Here is a 22,206-nt window from a genome sequence, read left to right as displayed (position 1 = left end):
AGTGGGTTACATTGATGAATTTTTTAAAAGGCAGTATGTGTCTTGAACTAATACCATGTTTTGTGAACTCTTGTATTTAGTATATCAAGCTGTCTTCCATTAAAGTGGACACGCGGTACACCACCACCCAGCAGGTTGTGAAGCTCATTGGCAGTCACACCATCAGCAAAGTGACAGTGAAAATCGGGGATCTGAAACGGACCAAGATGGTGCGGACCATCAACCTGTATTATAATAACCGAACCGTGCAGGCCATCGTGGAGTTGAAAAACAAGTACGGACTTTTTAGGCCTCGGGAGGGGCAGCAGGTCTGTAAGGCTCAAGCTCAGTTGCTGCCTTTGGTTCCTGGAATGGAGTAAGGCAGCACATCCCTAGAGGCCTAGTGCATCCTCTTGGCCACTCCATTCATGACTGAAGGGCAAAAGTGAAACAACAGTTCTAAGGATGTTGACAAAGATTATTTCTAAATTAGTCCAGTGGAGCCATAGGGGTCTGTGGAAGCTCCTCAACAGCCTGCCTAGGGAGGGGAAGCTGAGTGAGGGGACCTCCAGGCTTCTCATGCCCATTTTAACTATTCTTATGTAAAGTTCTAGTCTTAGATAAAACCTTCTGTATTGGGAAGTAATTGTCATTTCTTGGATGAAGACAGCTGTGCTCTTGCTCATAGGGCAGGAAGTTATTTCTCAAGAAGCTTCTTTAGTACACACACTCTTCAATTTCTGCATAGTGCCTTTCCTCTATATCTGCTGATACTGGATCTTCCTAGCCCATGTATCCCAGTGACTGAATGTCGTATATAGGCCAAGAGAGGCACTCACATGGGTTATAGTGTTGACTTTCACAGAGACAGGTCGCCTTTTGTTGAACTCTCAGGCATTGCTACTGGATGGAGAACACAGGTCGATGCTATTTGAATAGTAAGACTTACAGAGCTGTTCTGCACACAGGATGGAAGTATTGCTGTTACTCCAAGAGGCAGAATAAGGCTTGTGTACCACAGCAGCATGTGGCCGTGAAGGCTGCCTAGGGAGGTTTCTCTTCTCGCCTTGAAAAGCCTAGTTTCACCTTGGTGACCTGAAAGTAGATGCTGCGCATTAGGATGACCCATTCCTCTCCAGAGGAGGTGGGTTTGATTTTTCATTGTGTGGAGTCAGCAGAGCTGCTGGTAGACTATTTGAGTTCAGATCCCAGCTCTGCTGCGTAGCTCTGTGACCTTGGAGAAGCTGCTTAACCTCAGTTTCTGTTAACTATAAAATGGAGGTAGGGCCCCACTTCCAGGGTTTTATTTTAAGGATTAAATGAGTTAGTATGTGTCAGGTGCTGAGAACAGAGCCTAGCACATAGTAAGTACTCAGTAAATATTAGCTCTCATTATGTGAATATAATCACCCCAAAATTATTACATACCTTCCTTTTTATGACTTGACTTAGCACTTGGTTCAGACCCTGATTTTCGTCCTCTGCCTCTCTAAAACAGCCTAGCTTTATCTTTCCATGGTTGCTGTCAGGATGGGAACTTGGCAGCATGCATCATCATTGCACCTCTTACAGGCTTCAGTGTGGCATGCTTTTGGAGTCATAGTTTCCCTTGTTATATGCTTCTGTTGTTTTCCTGGAATTTCAAAAGGTATCATATATAACAGCTTAAAGCACTCATATGTTCTTTTCTTTTTTTATAGAGAAGAGGTAATGGAAAACTTTTTTTAAACTGGCTTCCTATTATATGCGAGATTTCTTTTCCTTAGAGTAACCACTTAATTGCCTTAGACAAATACATGGGCCAGTCTTCCTCTTTGTCTCATCAGACTGTTATCACTGAAGGTGAGATGAGAAAATCTCAAGGCTGTCTGTCTTTCCTAGGCCAGCTCGCTGGCACAAAGCCAAGAAGGTTCAGCTGACCCCTGGGCAGACAGAGGTGAAGATTGACCTGCCGTTGCCCATTGTGGCCTCCAATCTGATGATTGAGTTTGCAGACTTCTATGAAAACTACCAGGCCTCCACAGAGACCCTGCAGTGCCCACGCTGTAGTGCCTCAGTCCCTGCCAACCCAGGAGTCTGTGGCAACTGTGGAGAGAATGTGTACCAGTGTCACAAATGCAGGTAAGTCAGTGGTCATCCCCTAGGCCAGGGCCGTGTGCCGTGCACATTCCTTGTTGTTTTTCTATAACGGTGTCAGTGTGAGCGATTGCAGTGTCTGATTCCCTCAGAACATTTAGAGAATTATGGGTTTATAGAGTGGGTTCAAGGGTAGAAAGGGAAGAGGAAGAAGAGAGAGTGTGTATATGTGCGTGTGTGCACGAGTGTGCCTGTCCTGAGGCAGGGGTGGAGGGTTAAGGTGGAGCGAGGTCCAGAAGTTTAGCTCTGGGTCTTGCTTTCTTGTTACCTGGCTGCTTAAGTCATTCATTTGTTATTGTCCCTTCAGTAGCCCCTGCAGTGGTTACCAGAGTATGTAAATGTGGCACAATACATCTCCTCGGAGTGATCCCTACCCCACCCAACCTTGTCACCTCACTGACCCAAACGCTTTGGTTACTCAGATCCATCAACTATGATGAAAAGGATCCCTTCCTCTGCAATGCCTGTGGCTTCTGTAAATATGCCCGCTTCGACTTCATGCTCTATGCCAAACCTTGCTGTGCCGTGGATCCCATTGAGAATGAAGAAGACCGGAAGAAGGTGAGGCCAGATTTGGCCTAGACTCAGGGCTGTGGCCTTGATCTGTACTTTGGGCAGAGCTGGTACTGTGCAGTGCACTTTACTTTCTAGCCCAAGCCTTCTTCAACTCAACACCAGTTTCAGGACCCAGCTTTTGGGTGGGAGCAAAGAATGGTGTAAGGTGTATTATATTGGAAGACATGGTTTGCATAGGATTTTAGAAAAGTGTTGATTGGTAATGAAACTAGAGTATCTCCAGGTACAAATAACTTTGGATTTGGGTGCTTTGCCCTGCATTTGTTCCACAGACTGCTTCATATTGAGGCTGTTGGTCCTCCCTCGGTATTAACTTGTCCAGTGCTAGTTCCCAGCCTACATGATATGGGTGGGGGTGAGGTTCTAGATATTAAAGAACAGTGGAAAGGGGGCACCTATAGGGATAACAGAAGAACATTTCGCTTTGGAGTCAGAAGGACAGAAATTCTAATTCCAGCCATACTTTTAATACTTGTATAACCTAGTATAAGTCACTTCTCTCAGCATTGTATTATTATGTATCACAGATGTGCATTGTATTTTTATTAGAAATAATATACCCACCTCACTGGAAGGATTATTGTGAAGAACAGAGATAATGTATGTGAAACACAGTGCCTGACCCATAGGAAATGTTCTGGTAAATGGTTAGCAATGAGGATTACTCAGGGAAAGTCATCAGCTAAAAAGCCTTCACTCAGGTCCCTGTCTTTTCTTGTCTAGGCTGTATCCAACATCAATACACTTTTGGACAAAGCTGATCGAGTGTATCATCAGCTGATGGGACATCGGCCACAGCTGGAAAACCTGCTCTGCAAAGTGAATGAGGCAGCTCCAGAAAAGCCACAGGTAATCCCATGCTGCAAAGGGCATTTGGAGAAGGCCTTGGGTCATGATCAGAAGACTGCCTCCTAGGTGAGATCACCTTAGGTGAGAAGCCTCACAGCTTACCTCTTGGGGTTGCAGGATGACTCAGGAACAGCAGGGGGCATCAGCTCCACTTCCGCCAGTGTGAATCGGTACATCCTGCAGTTGGCTCAGGAGTATTGTGGAGACTGCAAGAACTCTTTTGATGAACTCTCCAAAATCATCCAGGTAGAGAGCGGGGAGCTGCTTTTGGGTGTATTTTGTCCAAGTGTTACTGGCGTTGTTTTCAAAGCAGTCTTGGTGTTGTCCCTGCCCAATCCAGCTGAAAAGGCAGGCAGGCAGCTGCACCAAACGGCATCTCCCCCACTGTGATTTATGGTGCTGGTCAGAGTGCTGAATTCGTGCTAGATAACTGAGCATACTGGTGATGGGAAGGTAGCATAGATACGTTTGTTTTTTTTGTTTTTGTTTTTTTTTTTTAGCCATTAACAACCTGTCTCTTAGTAGAGGGGTTCTGGTCTTAAAAAATTTGGTGCCAAGATTCTGTTCCCTCTTTTTCTGATATGCCATGTTTGCAGGCTGTAGGGGCACACCAACTGCAATCAACCAGGGTGGGCCATGTGTCAGTTGCAGTGTCACAGACCTAATCTCCATGAGATGGGAGGCTAGCCATAGACAGAGGTACCTCAGATAAGGAGAGCATCCAGTTTACCTTCCCCCTCAACCCCAGATTGCTGGAGTGCCATCTTTGCTACACGTGTATTAGCTTCTGACCTTTGTCTTTGTTACATGGGAGTTGAGAGCATGAGCCTACCATCTGAGTCTGAGTTCAGACCCTGCCACTTATCTTGGTCAAGCGAGTTCCTCCGTGCTTCAGTTTCCTTCTCTGTAAAATGGGGATAAAGCATCTAACTGGTTGGGTTATTGAGAAGATTAAATTATATAATGCATGTAAAGTTTTTTCTAAAGCAAAACTAACTTTCCAATTAACATCCTCGTCTTATTTTAATTGCTAATTCCCATTACTGTTGCCTTTTTGTTCTTAGAAAGTCTTTGCTTCACGTAAAGAGTTGTTGGAATACGACCTACAGCAGAGGGAAGCAGCCACTAAATCATCCCGGACCTCTGTGCAGCCCACATTCACTGCCAGCCAGTACCGTGCCTTATCCGTCCTGGGCTGTGGCCACACATCCTCCACCAAGTGCTACGGCTGCGCCTCAGCTGTCACAGAACATTGTATCACACTACTTCGGGCCCTGGCCACCAACCCAGCCTTGAGGCACATCCTTGTCTCCCAGGGCCTTATCCGGGAGCTCTTTGATTATAATCTTCGCCGAGGGGCTGCGGCCATGCGGGAGGAGGTCCGCCAGCTCATGTGCCTCCTAACTCGGTTAGCACCTACACCATGGTTATGGGCCTAGTGATTCCTACTGACACTCGGGATGGTGGCAGCAGCCACGCCAGGAGCGTTACAGGGTGCACAGAATAGTGCTTCTGACTACCCAGCAGGTTAGATAGCTTATAACAGGAAAGATGGAAAGAGACACAGGGTGTAGGTGAGTAAAGTGCTTTTTTGGTTCCAGTACAGTGTCTTGAGGAAACTATCCCTGAGTCCTTGTGAGGGAAGGGAAGGGAGACACTTGAACTCAAGAAAGACTCACATGAAAGAAGATAGTGGAGCAGAGCAGTGGGGCCTGGGGATTAAGAGCTTGGACTCTGGACTGGAAAGACTCAATTTCAGTATCTGATAACTTGTACTATATGCCTTGGACAGTTTCCTTAATTTCTCTGAGCCTGTGTTTTCCTCATCTGAAAAATACTGACAGTAGGCTGGGCGCAGTGGCTCTTGCCTATAATCCCAGCACTTTGGCAGGCGGAGGCTGGTGGATCACTTGAGATCAGGAGTTCAAGACCAGCCTGACCAACATGGTAAAACCCTGTCTCCATTAAAAATACAAAAATAGGGCCAGGTGCTGTGGCTCACGCCTATAATCCCAGCACTTTGGGAGGCCGAGGCAGGCGGATCAGCTGAGGTCAGGAGTTTAAGACCAGCCTGACCAACATGGAGAAACCCTGTCTCTACTGAAAAATACAAAATTAGCTGGGTGTGGTGGTGCATGCTTATAATCCCAGCTACTCAGGCGGCTAAGACAGGAGGATCGCTTGAACCTGGGAGGCGGAGGTTGCGGTGAGCCAAGATCGCGCCATTGCACTCCAGCCTGGGCAACAAGCAAAACTCCATCTCAAAAAGAAAGAAAGAAAGAAAAATACAAAAATAGGGCCAAATGTGATGGCTCACGCCTGTAATCCCAGCACTTTGGGAGGCCAAGGCAGTCAGGTCAGGAGTTTGAGACCAGCCTGGCCAGCATGGTAAAACCCTGTCTCTACTAAATATACAAAAAATTAGCTGGGCGTGGTGGCACACGCCTGTAATCCCAGCTACTCAGGAGGCTAAGGCAGGAGAATCGCTTGAATCCAGGAGGCGGAGGTTGCGGTGAGCCAAGATTGCGCCATTGCACTCCAGCCTGGGCAACAGGGTGAGACTCTGTCTCAAAAAAAAAAAAAAATTTCTTGGGCGTGGTGGCTCACGTCTGTACCCCCAGCTACTTGGGAGGCTGAGGCAGGAGACTTGCTTGAACCCAGGAGGCAGAGGTTGCGGTGAGCCGACATCACACCACTGCACTCCAGCCTGGGCGACAGTGAGACTGTCTCAAAACAAAAACCTGACAATAATAAACACCTTAAAAGCATGTGGTTGAGAATAGATGAAGTAGTTCAGTAAATAACTCATGCATGTCCAGTGCTTAGTATGTCCCAGATCCTACAGCCAGAGCTATGTGGATTACTTTGTGTGGCATAAATTCTGGAATATGATAGATGCTTGATAAATGGTATTTGCTATATTATTTATTCCCTAACTTAACAATTATTTATTGAGCAGCTGCTGAATGCCAGGCACTGTTCTAGACTCTGGGGATACAGTGGTAAATGGAATAAAGTTCCATCCTTGTGTGGCTTATATTCTAGGTGGGGAGAACTGCAATAAACAAAGAATTACACAATATAATGTCAGGAAATAAGATTGTGAAGAAAAATAAAGCAGGGATGGTGACCCCGAATACAGGAAGGCATGCTATTTTGGATAAGGTAGTCAAGGAGGACTTTCCCGAGGGTGTGATACTTGAGCAAAGACCTGTGTGAAGGAAGGCGGGCAGCCAGCCATGGCAATGTCTCAGCAGTAGGCTGCATGCCTAGGAAGTAGCAAGTGGGGAGCTGAGAGCAGGCGCGTGCCAGGAATGCTAGGGCGTCACAAGGAACCCGTGTAGCTGGAGACAGGGATGCAGTAGGGAAGACTCGGGAGGAGGATCAGGTCGGAGGGTGCGAGGGCCAGATCCCGTAGGGTCTTGTGGGCCTGTGTAAGGACTTTGGGGCTTATTCAGTATGTTGGGAAGCAAGAGTGAGGTGATAGGTTTGTTTTTTGTTATTAATAATGAGAACATTGCTACAAAGAGACGTAAACTAGGATGTGAGGGCCTTCTGGAAAATGACATGCAGGCAGAGAGGTTGGGGAAAGAGCTGTGACCAAGACTAAGAGTTGACATCTAGGTTTTGGAGATGTGTCACACCAGACAGCAGGGCTCTGTCGCCTGGGACATGGGTCCCACAAGGTGGTGCTGCTCTTCCCTCAGTTAGCATCTGTTCATAGGTAAGGCAGCTGTGATGGGCCCGTTACTATTACCAACCATGGTTTTGTGAAGCTAAAGCTGTAGTCTCGCCCCTGGGAAGGAAGTAGAAAATTTGGGGCCAGGTAGCCTTAGACATTGATTTCATTTTCTCTGGGCCCCTTCAGGTGGAAAGGAGTGTCACAGCTGATTGTGAATTACAGAACTCCATTTCTCTTTGCTTCCACAGAGACAACCCAGAAGCCACTCAGCAGATGAATGACCTGATTATTGGCAAGGTCTCCACAGCCCTGAAGGGCCACTGGGCCAACCCCGATCTGGTGAGCCGGCCTATCAGGCCCAGCTGTCCTCGCTGACTCCCCCTCACACGCCTTGTGTTCCTCAGTGTCCCCCTCCCAGGTCCTGCGGTGACTGAGGAGGGAAGGAGAAGAACATTATCCCAGAATGGTTTTCCCAGGGAAGAGCCTGGAGCACAAGGGTCTCCGTCTGTCCTTTGTCTCTTTTGGAGCCACCTAGGACCAGAAATTGTATTAATGGTTAAGAGTCGCTGGACCGTAGCTGACCCTCTTGACTCATGTCTCTTCCCATTGCCTTCTAGGCAAGTAGCCTGCAGTATGAAATGCTGCTCCTGACCGATTCTATCTCCAAGGAGGACAGCTGCTGGGAGCTCCGGTTACGCTGTGGTGAGTTAGGAGCTTTTCAGAGAAAGGAAAGGAGGCTCCAAGGTGCAGTCCTGGCTAGAATGGGAGGGGAGGAGGGAAACATGTTTGGGCGGCCTCTGCAGAGCAGGTGTGTAGTGTTCCTGATTGTGACTCTGCCTTTCCTGACCATCCCTAGCTCTCAGCCTTTTCCTCATGGCTGTGAACATTAAGACTCCCGTGGTGGTTGAGAACATTACCCTCATGTGCCTGAGGATCTTGCAGAAGCTGATAAAACCACCTGCTCCCACTAGCAAGAAGAACAAGGTACTGGGCCAAGCAGGGGTCTAACAAGGAAGGGCAGGGCGGCCGCCCTCCTCATTCCCTCCAGTGTGCCCTGCCTCCTCATGGTCTCTGCTTTGCCTTGAGCCCACCTCACCTGAGTGGCTCCCGTGCAGCCTTTGCCTGAGTTCAGCAGACATGGGTTGGGATTTTTGAGAAGGATGGTTGAAGTAAAATAAACATGAAACTGCAAAGCAGAGAGCAAAGTGGCTAGCTGTGAAGGTTGAGCTCTTTCCAGTCATGTTAGATAACTTGCAGCCCCCAGAAAGCATTGTGTCCTTCCTACCCCTGTGCCTTTGCACATGCAGTGCTGTGCAGTGATAGAAATCCCAGGCTCTGAAGCAGACTTTCTGAGTTCAAATCCCAGCGCTTCCATTTATTAGCATTGTGACCTTGGGCAAGTCGTTCCTTAGTTTCCCCATCTATAAAATGGCAATATAGTCTCCATCTTGAAGTGTTGTGAAAAATAAATGACATAATGCAGACTAAGTGATCAAAACAGTGTCTGCCTAAGTTAATCCTTAACAAACGTTAGCTGTGGCTGTCTCCTGCTTTGTTTGCCTAGAATGTTTTCCTTCACTTTGTTAGCTGCTCCTTAGAGGGTCAGTTCTCTACTAGGCTAGCTGTAAGCTCCTTGAATCCAGGGACTGGACCATCTTAGTAATACTATTTATGTCTAGTATATAGGATGGTATAACATCTGTAATAGCTGCTTAGTAAATTATTGTTAAGTGAATAAATGAAACCAAGTTTTTATCCTAAAATAACTGTAGCTGAGCCAGAGATTGACTTGCTTGTATCAACTTTTGAATTGGCAGGCCATAGTTCTTTCTTTGGGCCATGCCTAAGGCTCTGCCACCAACTTGCCCTGGATTGGGCCTTGGGTCCTTCTGACTCCTTTCTGTCTGATGGGCCATCCCTTATGGGCAACAGAGTCCTCATGGCGGGAAGATTGCTTTCTGAGTGCTAAGCACTAGGATTATGCTGTGGGGAGGGTGGACATTGAAGCTGCCTTCAGAAAAGGCAGCACTGGGCACTCTACTTCCTTCCCTTTGATGGAGGGATTATTTTCCCCCAGATTCCCAAGTAAAATCGGCCCTTGGTTGAGAAGAGGGCACCCATCCCTACATGACCGTCATTGTTTCCACAGTGTGAGGCAAAGGGAGATTTTTCATGGAATTACTTGCACTGTAAGGACTGAGGCCTGGTGTGGATGTTCGCATGTTGCTCCGTGTAACTTAGCGAGAGCAGCAGTTCCTAAAATCTGGCTCACAGACTCCGGGGTGTTCTTAAGACTTTCAGAGATCTGTGAGGACAAAGTTATTTTCATGATTGTCCTAAGACACTATTGCCCCTGTCATTCTTGTGATGTTTGTGCTAACTGTACAAAATCTTTGCTGCTGGGGAGATGGCCGGTGCCTTAGGTTGACAAGGCGGTGGCCCCATGCAGTTCTTCACTGCCACCCGGCTTCATCAAGAATATCCTTGATGAAGCAGTACAAATTAATTTTATTAAATCTCCACTCTTGGGTACTAATCTGTTTAATGCTCAGTGTGACAAAATGAGTACACAGAAAGCGCCTCTGCTGCCCCCCAAGTACAGCAGTTGTGCTGAGAAAAGGCACTTGTGTGAGATGCAAGCCAAACCAGCTGCCTTTCCATGGATCTCCGCTTGTGCTTGAAAAATAATGGCTGATGGGCAAATTGTGGTTGTTCAGGCTTAGGTATTTGCACATATTTTCCTCAAAATGAATGAAGTGAGCTTTAAGAAGAACTGACATAACCATGTAAACCAGTGTTTTCTAAATGACCAATGCATGTTATAGTATCCTGCCAGGTAAAAGATGAAGGTTAGTGTAATGAACTATGAAAAGTTTATTGATGTGATTTCAGAGTCCATACTACAGCTAATCTTTCAGACCCTAGAATTTGTTGAGTTTTGGTATAGTCTCAATGAAAAAAATCCATAACTAGTTGAAAAAGCTATTAAAGTATTCTTTCCTTTTCCAACTGTATATCTGTATGAGGCCAAATGTTTTTTGTATACTTCAACCAAAACAACCTGTCATGACACTTTGACCATAGAAGCAGATATGAGAATCCAGATGTCTTATAAAGCAGTCATTAAACAATTACCAAAAATGTAAAACAGTACCACATCTTTCTGTAGGTTGTTTTTGCTTTGGAAAACATAAAATTTAGGTTGACAAATAATAGATTTACTCTTCTTTTTAAATGAATTAACAAATATCTTAAGAATTTCTCAGTTTTTTATTTTTATTTATGTATGTATGTATTTTTGAGACAGGGTCCCACTCTGTCACCCAGGCTGGAGTGCAGTGGCACGATCTCAGCTCACTGCAACCCCTGCCTCCCGGTTGCAAGCAATCCTCCTGCCTCAGCCCCCTGAGTAGCTGGGACTACAGGTGTATACTACCATACCCAGCTAATTTTTTTGTATTTTGTATCGAAATGGAGTTTCACCATATTAGCCAGGTTGGTCTTGAACTCCTGGACTAAATCATCATCTGTCTGCCTTGGCCTCCCAAAGTGCTGGGATTATAGGCGTGAGTCACCGTGCCCAGCCAGTTTTAATTTTTAACATGAGAAATGTCGATAGATACAACCATGTAAAGCAAAACTCTCTGGAGTCCTTAATAAATTTTGAAGAGTATAACAGGGTTCTGAGGCCAAACAGCTTGAGACGCGCTGGCCTGGAGTGTCTGTCTGTGGCTCGCTCTCTCTGCAGGCTGCTTCTAGTTAGTGACAGTTTGCATTCTGGAGGCTGCTCATGACCCTTGGAAGATTTATGCTTGGGAAACTGCAAATCAGCCATGGGATAGGAATTAGTGTATGTGCTATAGGATTGTCTGTAGGAAGCCAGCCACAGCTTCTGCTGCACAATAAAAATCATTGACCTTAAGCTCAGTGTGGAGATACTGCTGCTAAATTGGATCAAAATGGTTAACAGGAACACATATTTGGGCATAAAAGATACACATGTTGATCCTCCTGATCTTCTTGCCTTTGCATGTTACCCCCTGGGGCACCAGTGCCATGCTGTTGGGGCTATGGCTCAGGTGTGCCCTTGAGCGCCCTCACCTTGCTCCACTTGCCTCCTCCAGGATGTCCCCGTCGAGGCCCTTACCACGGTGAAGCCATACTGCAATGAGATCCACGCCCAGGCTCAACTGTGGCTCAAGAGAGACCCCAAGGCATCCTATGATGCCTGGAAGAAGTGTCTTCCTATCAGAGGTATGTCTTTCTCTTCAAGATGCCGGGAAGTCCTGCCTGTGCTCTGACAGCCCTGCCTTCTGTCACTCTTGTTTACTTACCTACCCCTGCAACCCTTGGCCTTGCAGGAATAGATGGCAATGGGAAAGCCCCCAGCAAATCAGAGCTCCGCCATCTCTATTTGACTGAGAAGTACGTGTGGAGGTGGAAACAGTTCCTGAGTCGTCGGGGGAAGAGGACCTCCCCCTTGGATCTCAAACTGGGGCATAACAACTGGCTGCGACAAGTGAGTGGCCACTTCTGGACTCTTCACCCCCTGCGCCCCTGACCCCAGACTCTGAGCGGTGTGTTTCTGCCCCTCACCATGTGTCTGTGCTGCCATCCCTTCTTTCTCTTTGCTGTTCTTGCTTCTTCCTTTCAAATAGGGAGTGAGTACAGGTTCTTGGTTGTAGCTGTTGGGCTAGCATGGTGGGCTGGCCGAAACAGAATTTCCTCTGCTTATCTCAACAAGCTCCTTGTGCTTTCTGCTTTCCTCCCTGACCATAGTCCCTTTTCTCCTTCCACTTCTCATATCTTCTGCTGTCCTTCCCCTCCCTCTTCTTTCTAGCTAAAGTAATTCTGTTAGGTAATGCATTTGTCCGTTGATACATAAAATAAGAAATATTTGGTTTACATTAAATGAAAGTATTCAGCATATAAGTGTCCCCAAAAAAGAATGGTCTTTGCTAAGGAAGATCCGTTTTTCCTACTTCACTTATTGTAGGTGTGTTCTTCACATCTCCTGATGGAGAAGTCTCCAGGCAGAAGCAGGGCTCTTTCACAGCCCCCTTCCGCACCTAAAACAGTGGAGTCTTGTGTTAACTGGTGATTTTTACCTCTAATATTTTCTTAGAGAGCTGCCCAGAAGACCTCTCCTAGACGGGTGGCAGTTGACTGCCCTGCTGGAGGCCTGGTGAGGCAGGGCATCCTCTGAGCCTACGGCCTCTTCTCTCCCCTGTCCTGCAGGTGCTTTTCACTCCAGCAACGCAGGCCGCACGGCAGGCAGCCTGTACCATTGTGGAAGCTCTAGCCACCATTCCCAGCCGCAAGCAGCAAGTCCTGGACCTACTTACCAGGTACCATTTGGGAGTGGGATGGGGAGGGTGGTTAGACTTCCTCTAGAGCCTTTTCATCTTTCCCGGGGGAATCCATGGATCAGGGTAATGAAAGGCACACCTCATTCCCTGTAGAAGACCCCAGAAACAACAAAGTGTTAAGAAGCTGACTATTAGTGATAGTAGTGGTGGTGGTGGTGAGGGTATTAGCAGCAGCAGCTAATATTTGAGATCTTATGCAGCTAATATTTATCGCGATTGAGTGCGTAAATGCTTGGCATGCATTATCTTATTTAATTCTTTCATAGCGGTCAGTGCCAAAATATGAATGCTTCGATTCTGTGGCATTCACTCCCTGTGGTGTGCTCTGAGTGCTTCCTAGGTGTGGGAGATTCCCATGTGGGAATTGGAGCTTTCTTGGATGCTGTTCCTCCCTCTAGGAAGCAGGAGAGACAGACAGCAGAAGATAGGAAAGATTGGGAGGAGAAAGGGGAGCCTTGGAGCCATTTGAAATGTTAGAGTTCTTGACTAGAGTGCCCTGTCCCTCCTGGTGGCAGTTACCTGGATGAGCTGAGCATAGCTGGGGAGTGTGCGGCCGAGTACCTGGCTCTCTACCAGAAGCTCATCACTTCCGCGCACTGGAAAGTCTACTTGGCAGCTCGGGGAGTCCTACCCTATGTGGGCAACCTCATCACCAAGGTATCCTACCCTATTGCCCAAGAGAGCCCCTTCCCTAATTCCCCCTTCATTGTACCTGGATGTAAGCTCTACCATAGTGTTTTGTTGGTTTGTTTTTGCTGAGAAGAAGTATTTGTTGAAGGGGTTTGGAAATTTTTTTTGACTTTGTTATATTTATTATATAGCTATAACAAACTCTTGGGGGCATTTAGACAGTTTACAGTTTTTAAGCAATCCCTTACCAGCGCTGCAACTGTTCTTGGCCTCCTGGAAAGGAGTTCTGCAAGGGTTTGATTAAGAAGATGTAACTCCTGAGTGTCTAGTGCTGCAAGCTCCTGGGACAGTGGTGGAGGTAACTGGTATCCTTGGCAGTGCTGTCACACTGACTGCACTTGTCATCCTGTTTAGGAAATAGCCCGTCTGCTGGCCCTGGAGGAGGCTACCCTGAGTACCGATCTGCAGCAGGGCTATGCCCTTAAAAGTCTCACAGGTAAAGAGAGCCTCTGGACCTTCCTTTAGGGCATCCTGAGTGTTTTAGGGACAACCCTTAGTTCCTTGGGTACTGGGGTTGACTCTCTTCTGTCTTGTACTGACCTTAGTGCAGATTTAAGCTCTGCATTTTTTTCTGTGTTGATATGTTTATGATTTTGATACCCTGTTTGCTATTGACTATTTCTGCTCGTTGAACACCTGCTCTGCGCCATGCACAAAGGCAGATTTTCCCTGCTTTTTGAGTTGCTCATAATCTTTTGAGACACAGACCTTCCTTATGTTCTCATCCAGAGCTCTCACAGCAACATTTTCCTGTCTCTACAGGCCTTCTCTCCTCCTTTGTTGAGGTGGAATCTATCAAAAGACACTTTAAAAGTCGCTTGGTGGGTACTGTGCTGAATGGATACCTGTGCTTGCGGAAGCTGGTGGTTCAGAGGACCAAGCTGATCGATGAGACGCAGGACATGCTGCTGGAGATGCTGGAGGACATGACCACAGGTAGCACTGCCCAGCGGCCTGGAGCCTGAGACACTGTCCCTTCTGGGGCTGGTGAGGTGCATTCAACCAATTTCCTCCAGTTCTACAGAGCCAGAGGAGGACTGGCAAGCATTTCCCTGCATTCAAGGAGAGGCTCATTTCTTGACAAAGTGTTGGCTCTTGGAGTTTTAAATTCTAGAGCTGGGCTCACTTTGGATTTTTCATGTTGAGCTTGTAGAGTGGTACAGGGTCAAAGGCTCTCTGATTGGTGTTTTTTATCAGTCTGGAAAATTCTCAGCCATTGTCTCTTTAATCCCCTCTGCTGTGTTCTCTTTCTTTTCCTTGTGAAACTCCATTTTCACTCTGTCATCCATATCTCTCCTCTCTTTCATAATGTTCATCTCATCGTGTGTTTATGCTGCATTTTTGACAGTTTGTTCAATTCAGTTTTTCTTCACTAGGTGTGAATGTTTAATCAACCTGTTGAGTTCTTGTAGTTCTAGATTTTATGGTCTCTTTTTTATTTATTTATTTATTTTTTGAGATCAAGTTTTGCTCTTGTTGCCCAGGCTGGAGTGTAGTGGCGTGATCTTGGCTCACTGCAACCTCTGCCTCCCGGATTCAAGCGATTCTCCTGCCTCAGCCTCCCTGAGTAGCTGGGATTACAGGCATGCGCCACCATGCCCAGCTAATTTTGTGTTTTTAATACAGATGGGGTTTCTCTATGTTGGTCAGGCTGGTCTCAAACTCCCAATATCAGATGATCCACCCACCTTGGCCTCCCAAAGTGCTGAGATTACAGGTCTGAGGTCTCTTTTTAAAAATTCATATTTCCCTTCTTCATATGATCTATAAGCATATTAAACATTTGTGTCTGATAATTCTAAAATTTGAGATATTTACAGGCCTGATTCTGCAGTTTGTTGTTTTGCCTCTTACTCATGATACCTTAAAGTCTTGTTGTATTTTATGAGTTTTGACTGTGACCTCATATTTTTTAGCTTTATCTGTGGAAATTCTTTAGGACTGGGCCAAAGATGGGTTTCTCCAGAGAAGATAAAGCACTGCTTCTGTGAGGCAGTGCAGGGCACTGCTGTCCCAGTTCTGAGCCTCAGATTTTCAGACCTCCTAGGTAGTGAGAGGTTTGAGCCGCAAACCCCTGTGAGGGGCAGCTCATGGCAAGTCTTCAGAGGAGATTTTTCCCTGCCACTTGATGGTGAAGTTTAAGGAAAGTCCATTTCCTCAGTTATTTGGTTGGGGGAAATGTATAGCTGATCTCTGCACCAAGGGTGTAGCTCTTTGGGGTACCATATTTGTATTTGTGGGGCATGGGGTTGGGGTTTTCTGTTAGACTCTTTGCCTCAGTGGATTCCGGGCTTTATCCACCTCTCAAATCTGGGCAGGGAATGGAAACCGAAGCTCAATGCAAAAACTGACTCGTGTTTTGCTTATCTCCCTGGCTTCCCGATTTCTCTTAGTTTTTGGCTTTTGGCTGTTCTGTGTTAGTGTGGCAGTTCACTGATACATTTTTATTCAACACTGTAGATTGTTTTTGAGTGGTGGAGAGTGAGGAGTAGGTCAGGGAACCTCGTTTGCCTTATTGCCCGAAATGGAACTCTTCTGATGCCATTTTCATCGTGCCATACTGAACTGGTTTGTGACTTTGTCAGGGACCTTTACCGTGTTTTGTTTTGTTTTGTTTTTAATTCAGACCCACCCAGGAATATAACAGTGGGACTTTTTTTTTTTTTTTTTTTTTTTTTGCCTCCGCCGAAGTCTCACTCTGTCGCCCAGGCTGGGGTACAGTGGTGTGATCATGGGTCACTGTAACCTCTGCCTTCTGGGCTCAAACCATCCTCCCACCTCAGCCTCCTAAGTAGCTGGGATTATAGGCATGTGGCACCACGCCCAGTTAATTTTTGTATTTTTTGCAGAGATGGCATTTTGCCACATTGCCTAGGCTAGTCTTCAACTTGTGAGCTCAAAGTGCTCACAAGACCTTATTTTTTAAAGACTGTATTTTCTCACCTTCATGTTACTTTAAGTTGTCTTTTTTTGCTTATAGAGGACATTCTACCTAATCTTTTAGAATGAAGCTAAAAACTATAACTTCCTTTTGATTTGACTGGAACACAGGATTATTTGACATTTTCTGAGTGCCTGTTTTGGGCAAGGAGATGCTAGTTAAATAAGGCACAGTCCCTCTCCTTGAGGAGGTTATATCCTGAGAGAGAGCAAGACATGTACACAGCCAACCACGATGAAGTGTGTGGACTTGGGTGTTATGGGTTTCAAACTGAATGTGGTCTGAGGATAAAATCAATCAGCATCAAATTTCCAATTTGAACTACTGATATTGCCATGTAGGGCATTTAAAGACTTACCAGGCAGAAATAATTTGTCAGTGATGGTACTTCAATTAGAAGTCTCATTTCAGCTTCCATGGGAGAGGCTCTTTCCTAACTTGGCCACTTTGATTTCTGGCAGGTACAGAATCAGAAACCAAGGCCTTCATGGCTGTGTGCATTGAGACAGCCAAGCGCTACAATCTGGATGACTACCGGACCCCGGTGTTCATCTTCGAGAGGCTCTGCAGCATCATTTATCCTGTAAGCAGTGCGGTGCTTCCCATGGCTCTCGAGTGTCAGCACGGGCCACTTTGCCATGAAGCCTCTTGGTGATTCATTAAAGTTATGGGGAATTGTACCAGCTGTGGGCCACTTAGTCGTTAGTGAAAGAAGATCCACCACCATAAAAGAGAAGCAACCTCATAATTTTCCTCTTGCTAACGATGGGACATTTAATGACCTTCCTTGGTCTTATTTCTTAGATTCAAGTAAAGAATCAGGTTTTTTTAAAAACTAGGTCTAACCTCCATTACCAAAATCCCATAGCATATCAATCCAACATGCTGTGGAAGAAGCAGTATTGAGCTAGAATATAAAGATGTTTTTACTCTCTTCCTTCTTTACCTGCCCTGTATTTTGTGCACACGTGCAGCATGTGTTTTTTTCCTAGCCTGAGTTGTGTAGAAGCACAGTATTATACATGAGAACCCTGCCTGCTATTGAGGAAGGATGAACACTAGTATAATGAAATGAGAGCTAGCAATGAGAGCTCATTGGGGGTGTGTACCTGAGTGTCGTGTCCCATAGAGAAGCCCCTTTCTTGACTTCAGGGTCATCAGTGACAAAGTCCTCTGGCCCCAAATTGATTAGCATCACATGAGACCGGCAGGAGGAGGAAAGAAAGTCCCTCCTCGCACCTCTTCCCCCATTTCATTAATACATCTCTCATATGTCACTCCTTGTCTGCTGGTTTTGTTAGGCTTTATCTCCTAATTCACCCTGGGGTTTCGGGGGAGATGCTTGATATTTTAGACTACTTTAGTTAGTTTAGATTTTTGGAAGTACCTCTGAGTTTCCTGTCCTTTATATCTTTAAATGTTTAGGGGACTTGCTGAGTTTGGTGTGTTTTCTTCGAGCATCCATAGAACAAGGTAGCATGGTATAAATCTCCACCTCTGCCATCCCTTCTGATGCACCCACCCTTCTCTCTGTCCTCCAGGAGGAGAATGAAGTCACTGAGTTCTTTGTCACTCTGGAGAAGGATCCCCAACAAGAAGACTTCTTACAGGGCAGAATGCCTGGGAACCCGTATAGCAGCAATGAGCCAGGCATCGGGCCGCTGATGAGGGATATAAAGAACAAGATTTGCCAGGACTGTGACTTAGTGGCTCTCCTGGAAGATGACAGTGGCATGGAGGTAATGACCATAGGACAGTGCTGCCCACGTTTAAGATTAGGGGCTTCCTCCTAGTCTAACCAAATCCAGGTACTTCTTCCTAGTAGCTGATTAACTTGGGGCAGGTGGCCTTCAGTTTCCCCGCTCTATAAGTTGGGGTTAATGATTCCCACCTTTCTGCCTCACCTAATGCCAAGGTTAATGACCTGTAAAGGGCTCTGCCCAGTGCCTGGTAAGAAGTAAGAATATTTTTAGTGACTGTTGGTTGTAGTGGTGGTGGGTATTTATTATTATTGTTGCCTCTGGCAGAGACTTCTCAGTGAGTCTGAGTTACTGAACCCCTAAATATTGGCGTTTTACCCCCTGTGCAGGTTAATATCCCTGTGTCAGTTACTTTCTGGCAGACCCTTGAGGGTCTGACATTTTTACATAGTGAAAAGCCTTTTCTGGTGCTGAGCTTGCAGGAGAAGGTCCCCAGTGGGTGTGTCTAAGCTGGAGCCCATGTGTGGGTTAGGGATGTTTGCAGCCCCTGAAATTTGCACAAAATTCTGCGTGTTTTGCATACATGTGGATTTTTTTAAAGTGGGAGAGTTGATAGGTCCATGACATATAAAAGTTATGAATTATGAACCATTGCCATAAGGTGCCCTTTGCTCTTAGATTTTACTTGTCTTACAATTATTTGGAATAACAGTTTCACCTGCTTTTCTGTTCAGCTTCTAGTGAACAATAAAATCATTAGTTTGGACCTTCCTGTGGCTGAAGTTTACAAGAAAGTCTGGTGTACCACGAATGAGGTATGTGCCTGCTTTCTTGTTTGGAGGTGTGGTTTAACTTTTCTGACTTATGCAGACTTGTACCAGCAGGAGCCATTGTTCGTCATCACTTACCTGGCTTGTAGCAGCTCTCTAAGGCTTTACTTTTCCTGTTTGGGGTTGTGTGGAGAAAAACCAATCATCTTGTTTTCCTTTGGAGGCATCTGACTAATGGAAGGATATTTAATGACCTTCATGAATCTTCAGGAAAGCAAAAGTATTTTGCTGGGCTGTGCAAGTTGTCAAACCCCAAGGACTGAAAGCCAAGGGGTGTTGAAGGAGGCTCTGTGCTGGGAATGCTTGCTATCTTATTCCCGTCAATATGGACACCTCTCAACTGAGATTAGTTCTCAGCTTTTATGGGCCTGCTCACTTAGTAGAACATTTTTCCAGTAGCTGTGTCAAGGAGCATCATTTCTGTTTTACTAATTGGGGAATGGAGGCTCAAACAGGCAGTTGTTCTTGAGGAGGAGAAAAGGGAAATGAAGGAAGTCCAGCGCTCTGGGCCTTTTGGTCATCACTCGTGGTGCTATTTGTCCACTTATGGACGTATTAGATGGTCCCCTTCACCTTTCCCTCCTTTTTTAGTCTCCATTCCTTCCTTTCCTCTCTTCCTGTTTCTTTTTCTTCGCCTCCATTTCTCTCTCCCACTGCCATTTCTTCCCTTCTCTTGTTTCTATTGGGAGGAGAGGTCTTTAGTACATGAATCAGATAAGTAACTTAATTACAGCAAACTAGTGTAGCTGGGATGCACAGCAAACTTTTCTAGACTTGGTCCCAAATACTTCTGTAGAGTTTGAGAAACTAAATTGGCAGTATACTATTTGTACATTTTGATCTTTAATTTGTTACATATTTCCGCCTCTCTCCTTTCTTTTCTCCCACTGGGCTGGGAATCCTGGTCACTGTTGACTGTTGGTCTGCTGCCAGTTGGGTCAGTGTTGCACTGTTGGCTGAGGGACAGGCAGAGAACTGTCCCAGCCAATACATCTTGTCACACACATTTTAGCATCAAAACAGAACAATACGGATTTAATCCCTGATGCACATAAAAAATTAAGACCAAGCTTCTGTGGGCACTGTTGTAAATGGTGGTAGTGAACCCACAGACTACACAAGGGTATCTCCCTTGAATGGTGAAGCAAGATAGAAGTTGAGAATCATTTGCCCCTCTCATTGATGTGCTTAATCCAGTTAGAAGTAGTTTTCTGGCCAAGTCCAGAGTTTGTGATAGCCTTTGTTCTGGGACTTCAGCTTCCCTTCTCTATCTTGCCCTCCTTTTCCCTGAGAAGCAGCCTACCTCTTTAGCTACTGACTAGAACCTGCTCTGTGTTCAGTGTCTGTGGTGGTACTCTCTCTGAGGAATTCTCACTGGGCTTCCGTAGCCAGAAACACTTCTGCAACTGGCCTTTCTGGCAGGTTGTCTTCCTCCAGGGTTTCCTGTCCTGAAGCTAAGCACAGACTTGGAGGCAGGCTGCTTGAATCAGTGTGCTACCAAATCCCCCAATGGATTTCATCGAGGGTCACTTTGAGCTCCAATTTCTAGTCTGCAAGATGAGAATAATATTAATATATGTGCTCAGTGCCAGAAATATAGTGAACTTTCCTGATCCTCCAATTTAGTGAAGTTGCTGTAATTTTGTCATTTATAAAAGACTTGATTCTTATTCCAGTCAGATTGTGGGTTTAGCTTAAAGAATTGTGGATGAACCCCCTCCTTGTATGGTTATATGAAGATGTCCAAATCTCTACAGGCAAAGATTGATGTACTCTCTTTTCCTGTTTTGATTCCCGAGGCTTGAGTCAACGCTCTTTGATTTAAATGGCCTTTCTTGTCCTGGGTAGTAGTCCCTATTGATAGGAGAGAGTTTCTACTCCTGAGGAAGGTCCAGGCTTGGAATTAGACCTCCGCTTATAGCTTGGTAACCTTGAACGAGCTGTGTAACCTTGTGTAAAAGGATCATATAAAGTACTTAATTAGCATAGGACCTGGAACAGAGTAAAACATTCAATAAATATTTGTTAAATTATTACATAGTGTTCTAATGAAATGGAAGGAGGTAGTGTCTTTAAAATGTTTCATACAATGCCTAGCTTCTAGTAGACACAAAATAAAATTAACGTTCTTTCCCCTAAGTGAATTGCTGTGCATTTGGATTCTAGATGCTGTGGTTGAGACCTTGTAGAAAAATAGAGGCTCTCCACATTGCTGGGGCTTTAAGCAGGACCAAGTATGGAGTCCTTTGCATTTGTCTGGGCCTGTTTCTAAGTACCTTTCTCCACTTTCTCTGCTCAGGGAGAGCCCATGAGGATTGTTTATCGTATGCGGGGGCTGCTGGGCGATGCTACGGAGGAGTTCATTGAGTCCCTGGACTCTACCACAGGTAGATCACAGACGGCGCTGCACATGGGATCTGAGGCTCGGGACTCATGAGCGGCTCACGCCCTGGGATTTAGGGGCATTCTCAGGAGCTTCTCTCTTGTACCTCTACATCAGAACTGTGGGGAGAGTGTTTCTTCAATTGAGGAAAAATAGAGGTGTCTGTGGCATGATGCAGATACCACTGAGGGTTAAACAAACAAACAAACAAACAAAAAACACCAGCAAACCTCTAGAGGAAAATGCAATTAACAGTAAACTGGAGTTCAGATTTATTTTTAACCCCCTCTTCCCCCCCACTCCATTGATGGTATTGGTGCTCATACTTTGACATTTGAGTAAGCAATTTTAATTGACTTGAAACTTTGAAAAAGCTCCCACTGAGAGTGGGATAGTTTAGTATCATCCATCATTGACCCCTTTTATTGGCTGTGTCTTTATTGGAGATACGGAAAAGCGTTGTCAGCCATCAGTCAGGAAGAGGGCTGTCTTATCCTGGCCTATTTTATTCCCATCATCACCTTACCCTCCATTGTTGCTTGGCTTCTCTTCTCCCCTAGATGAAGAAGAAGATGAAGAAGAAGTGTATAAAATGGCTGGTGTGATGGCCCAGTGTGGGGGCCTGGAATGCATGCTTAACAGACTCGCAGGGATCAGAGATTTCAAGCAGGGACGCCACCTTCTAACAGTGAGTTGGGAGCAGCAAGGTGTGGGGGCCAGCCTTTCTGCACTGGGAGAGGCCCCTGTGGAAAGAAGCTATGGCCACTGTGTCATTTTACCCTACAGGGCAGCGTGGTGCCACGGAGCAGTGCGAGCCAGTGAAGGACCTGGCAGTTAGCACTACATTCTTAGGCATGCCTCTTCCCGTCCTGCTGGCCCACTTCCCTTCTCTGATACCTCTTTATAGAGCCAGCATCTGACCGTCTTTCCCCAAATAACTGCACTTGTGTTAACCATTATCATAGTTGTTGTTTTTAAAATGGATTTTATAATGTAACTCATTTCTTGCATTATAGGGTTTTATTTGGGTATTCATCCAACTAATCTCCTTAGCAAGGATTAGAGCATTCC

General features: G+C 45.8%; 1 protein-coding gene across 1 annotated transcript in view; it reads left to right on the top strand.

Moving 5' to 3' along the window:
• UBR4 (ubiquitin protein ligase E3 component n-recognin 4) overlaps positions 1-22,206 on the top strand; it is a 139,110-nt gene that overhangs the window by 94,147 nt on the left and 22,757 nt on the right. The window contains exons 73-92 of the mRNA XM_025381474.1: positions 81-274; positions 1,861-2,100; positions 2,538-2,676; positions 3,415-3,540; positions 3,658-3,786; positions 4,605-4,948; positions 7,471-7,561; positions 7,840-7,924; positions 8,079-8,206; positions 11,347-11,476; positions 11,584-11,741; positions 12,461-12,570; positions 13,107-13,248; positions 13,636-13,717; positions 14,044-14,217; positions 16,684-16,805; positions 17,764-17,961; positions 18,657-18,737; positions 21,052-21,139; positions 21,696-21,823. Coding sequence (XP_025237259.1) covers positions 81-274; positions 1,861-2,100; positions 2,538-2,676; positions 3,415-3,540; positions 3,658-3,786; positions 4,605-4,948; positions 7,471-7,561; positions 7,840-7,924; positions 8,079-8,206; positions 11,347-11,476; positions 11,584-11,741; positions 12,461-12,570; positions 13,107-13,248; positions 13,636-13,717; positions 14,044-14,217; positions 16,684-16,805; positions 17,764-17,961; positions 18,657-18,737; positions 21,052-21,139; positions 21,696-21,823 — 2,889 coding nt within the window. The remainder of the gene's footprint in view (positions 1-80; positions 275-1,860; positions 2,101-2,537; positions 2,677-3,414; positions 3,541-3,657; positions 3,787-4,604; positions 4,949-7,470; positions 7,562-7,839; positions 7,925-8,078; positions 8,207-11,346; positions 11,477-11,583; positions 11,742-12,460; positions 12,571-13,106; positions 13,249-13,635; positions 13,718-14,043; positions 14,218-16,683; positions 16,806-17,763; positions 17,962-18,656; positions 18,738-21,051; positions 21,140-21,695; positions 21,824-22,206) is intronic.

Source organism: Theropithecus gelada, chromosome 1 (assembly GCF_003255815.1).
Source record: "Theropithecus gelada isolate Dixy chromosome 1, Tgel_1.0, whole genome shotgun sequence".
Lineage (NCBI taxonomy): Eukaryota > Metazoa > Chordata > Mammalia > Primates > Cercopithecidae > Theropithecus > Theropithecus gelada.
The sequence above is the reverse complement of the archived record's forward strand: the minus strand, read 5'-3'. Positions and strand labels throughout refer to the sequence as shown.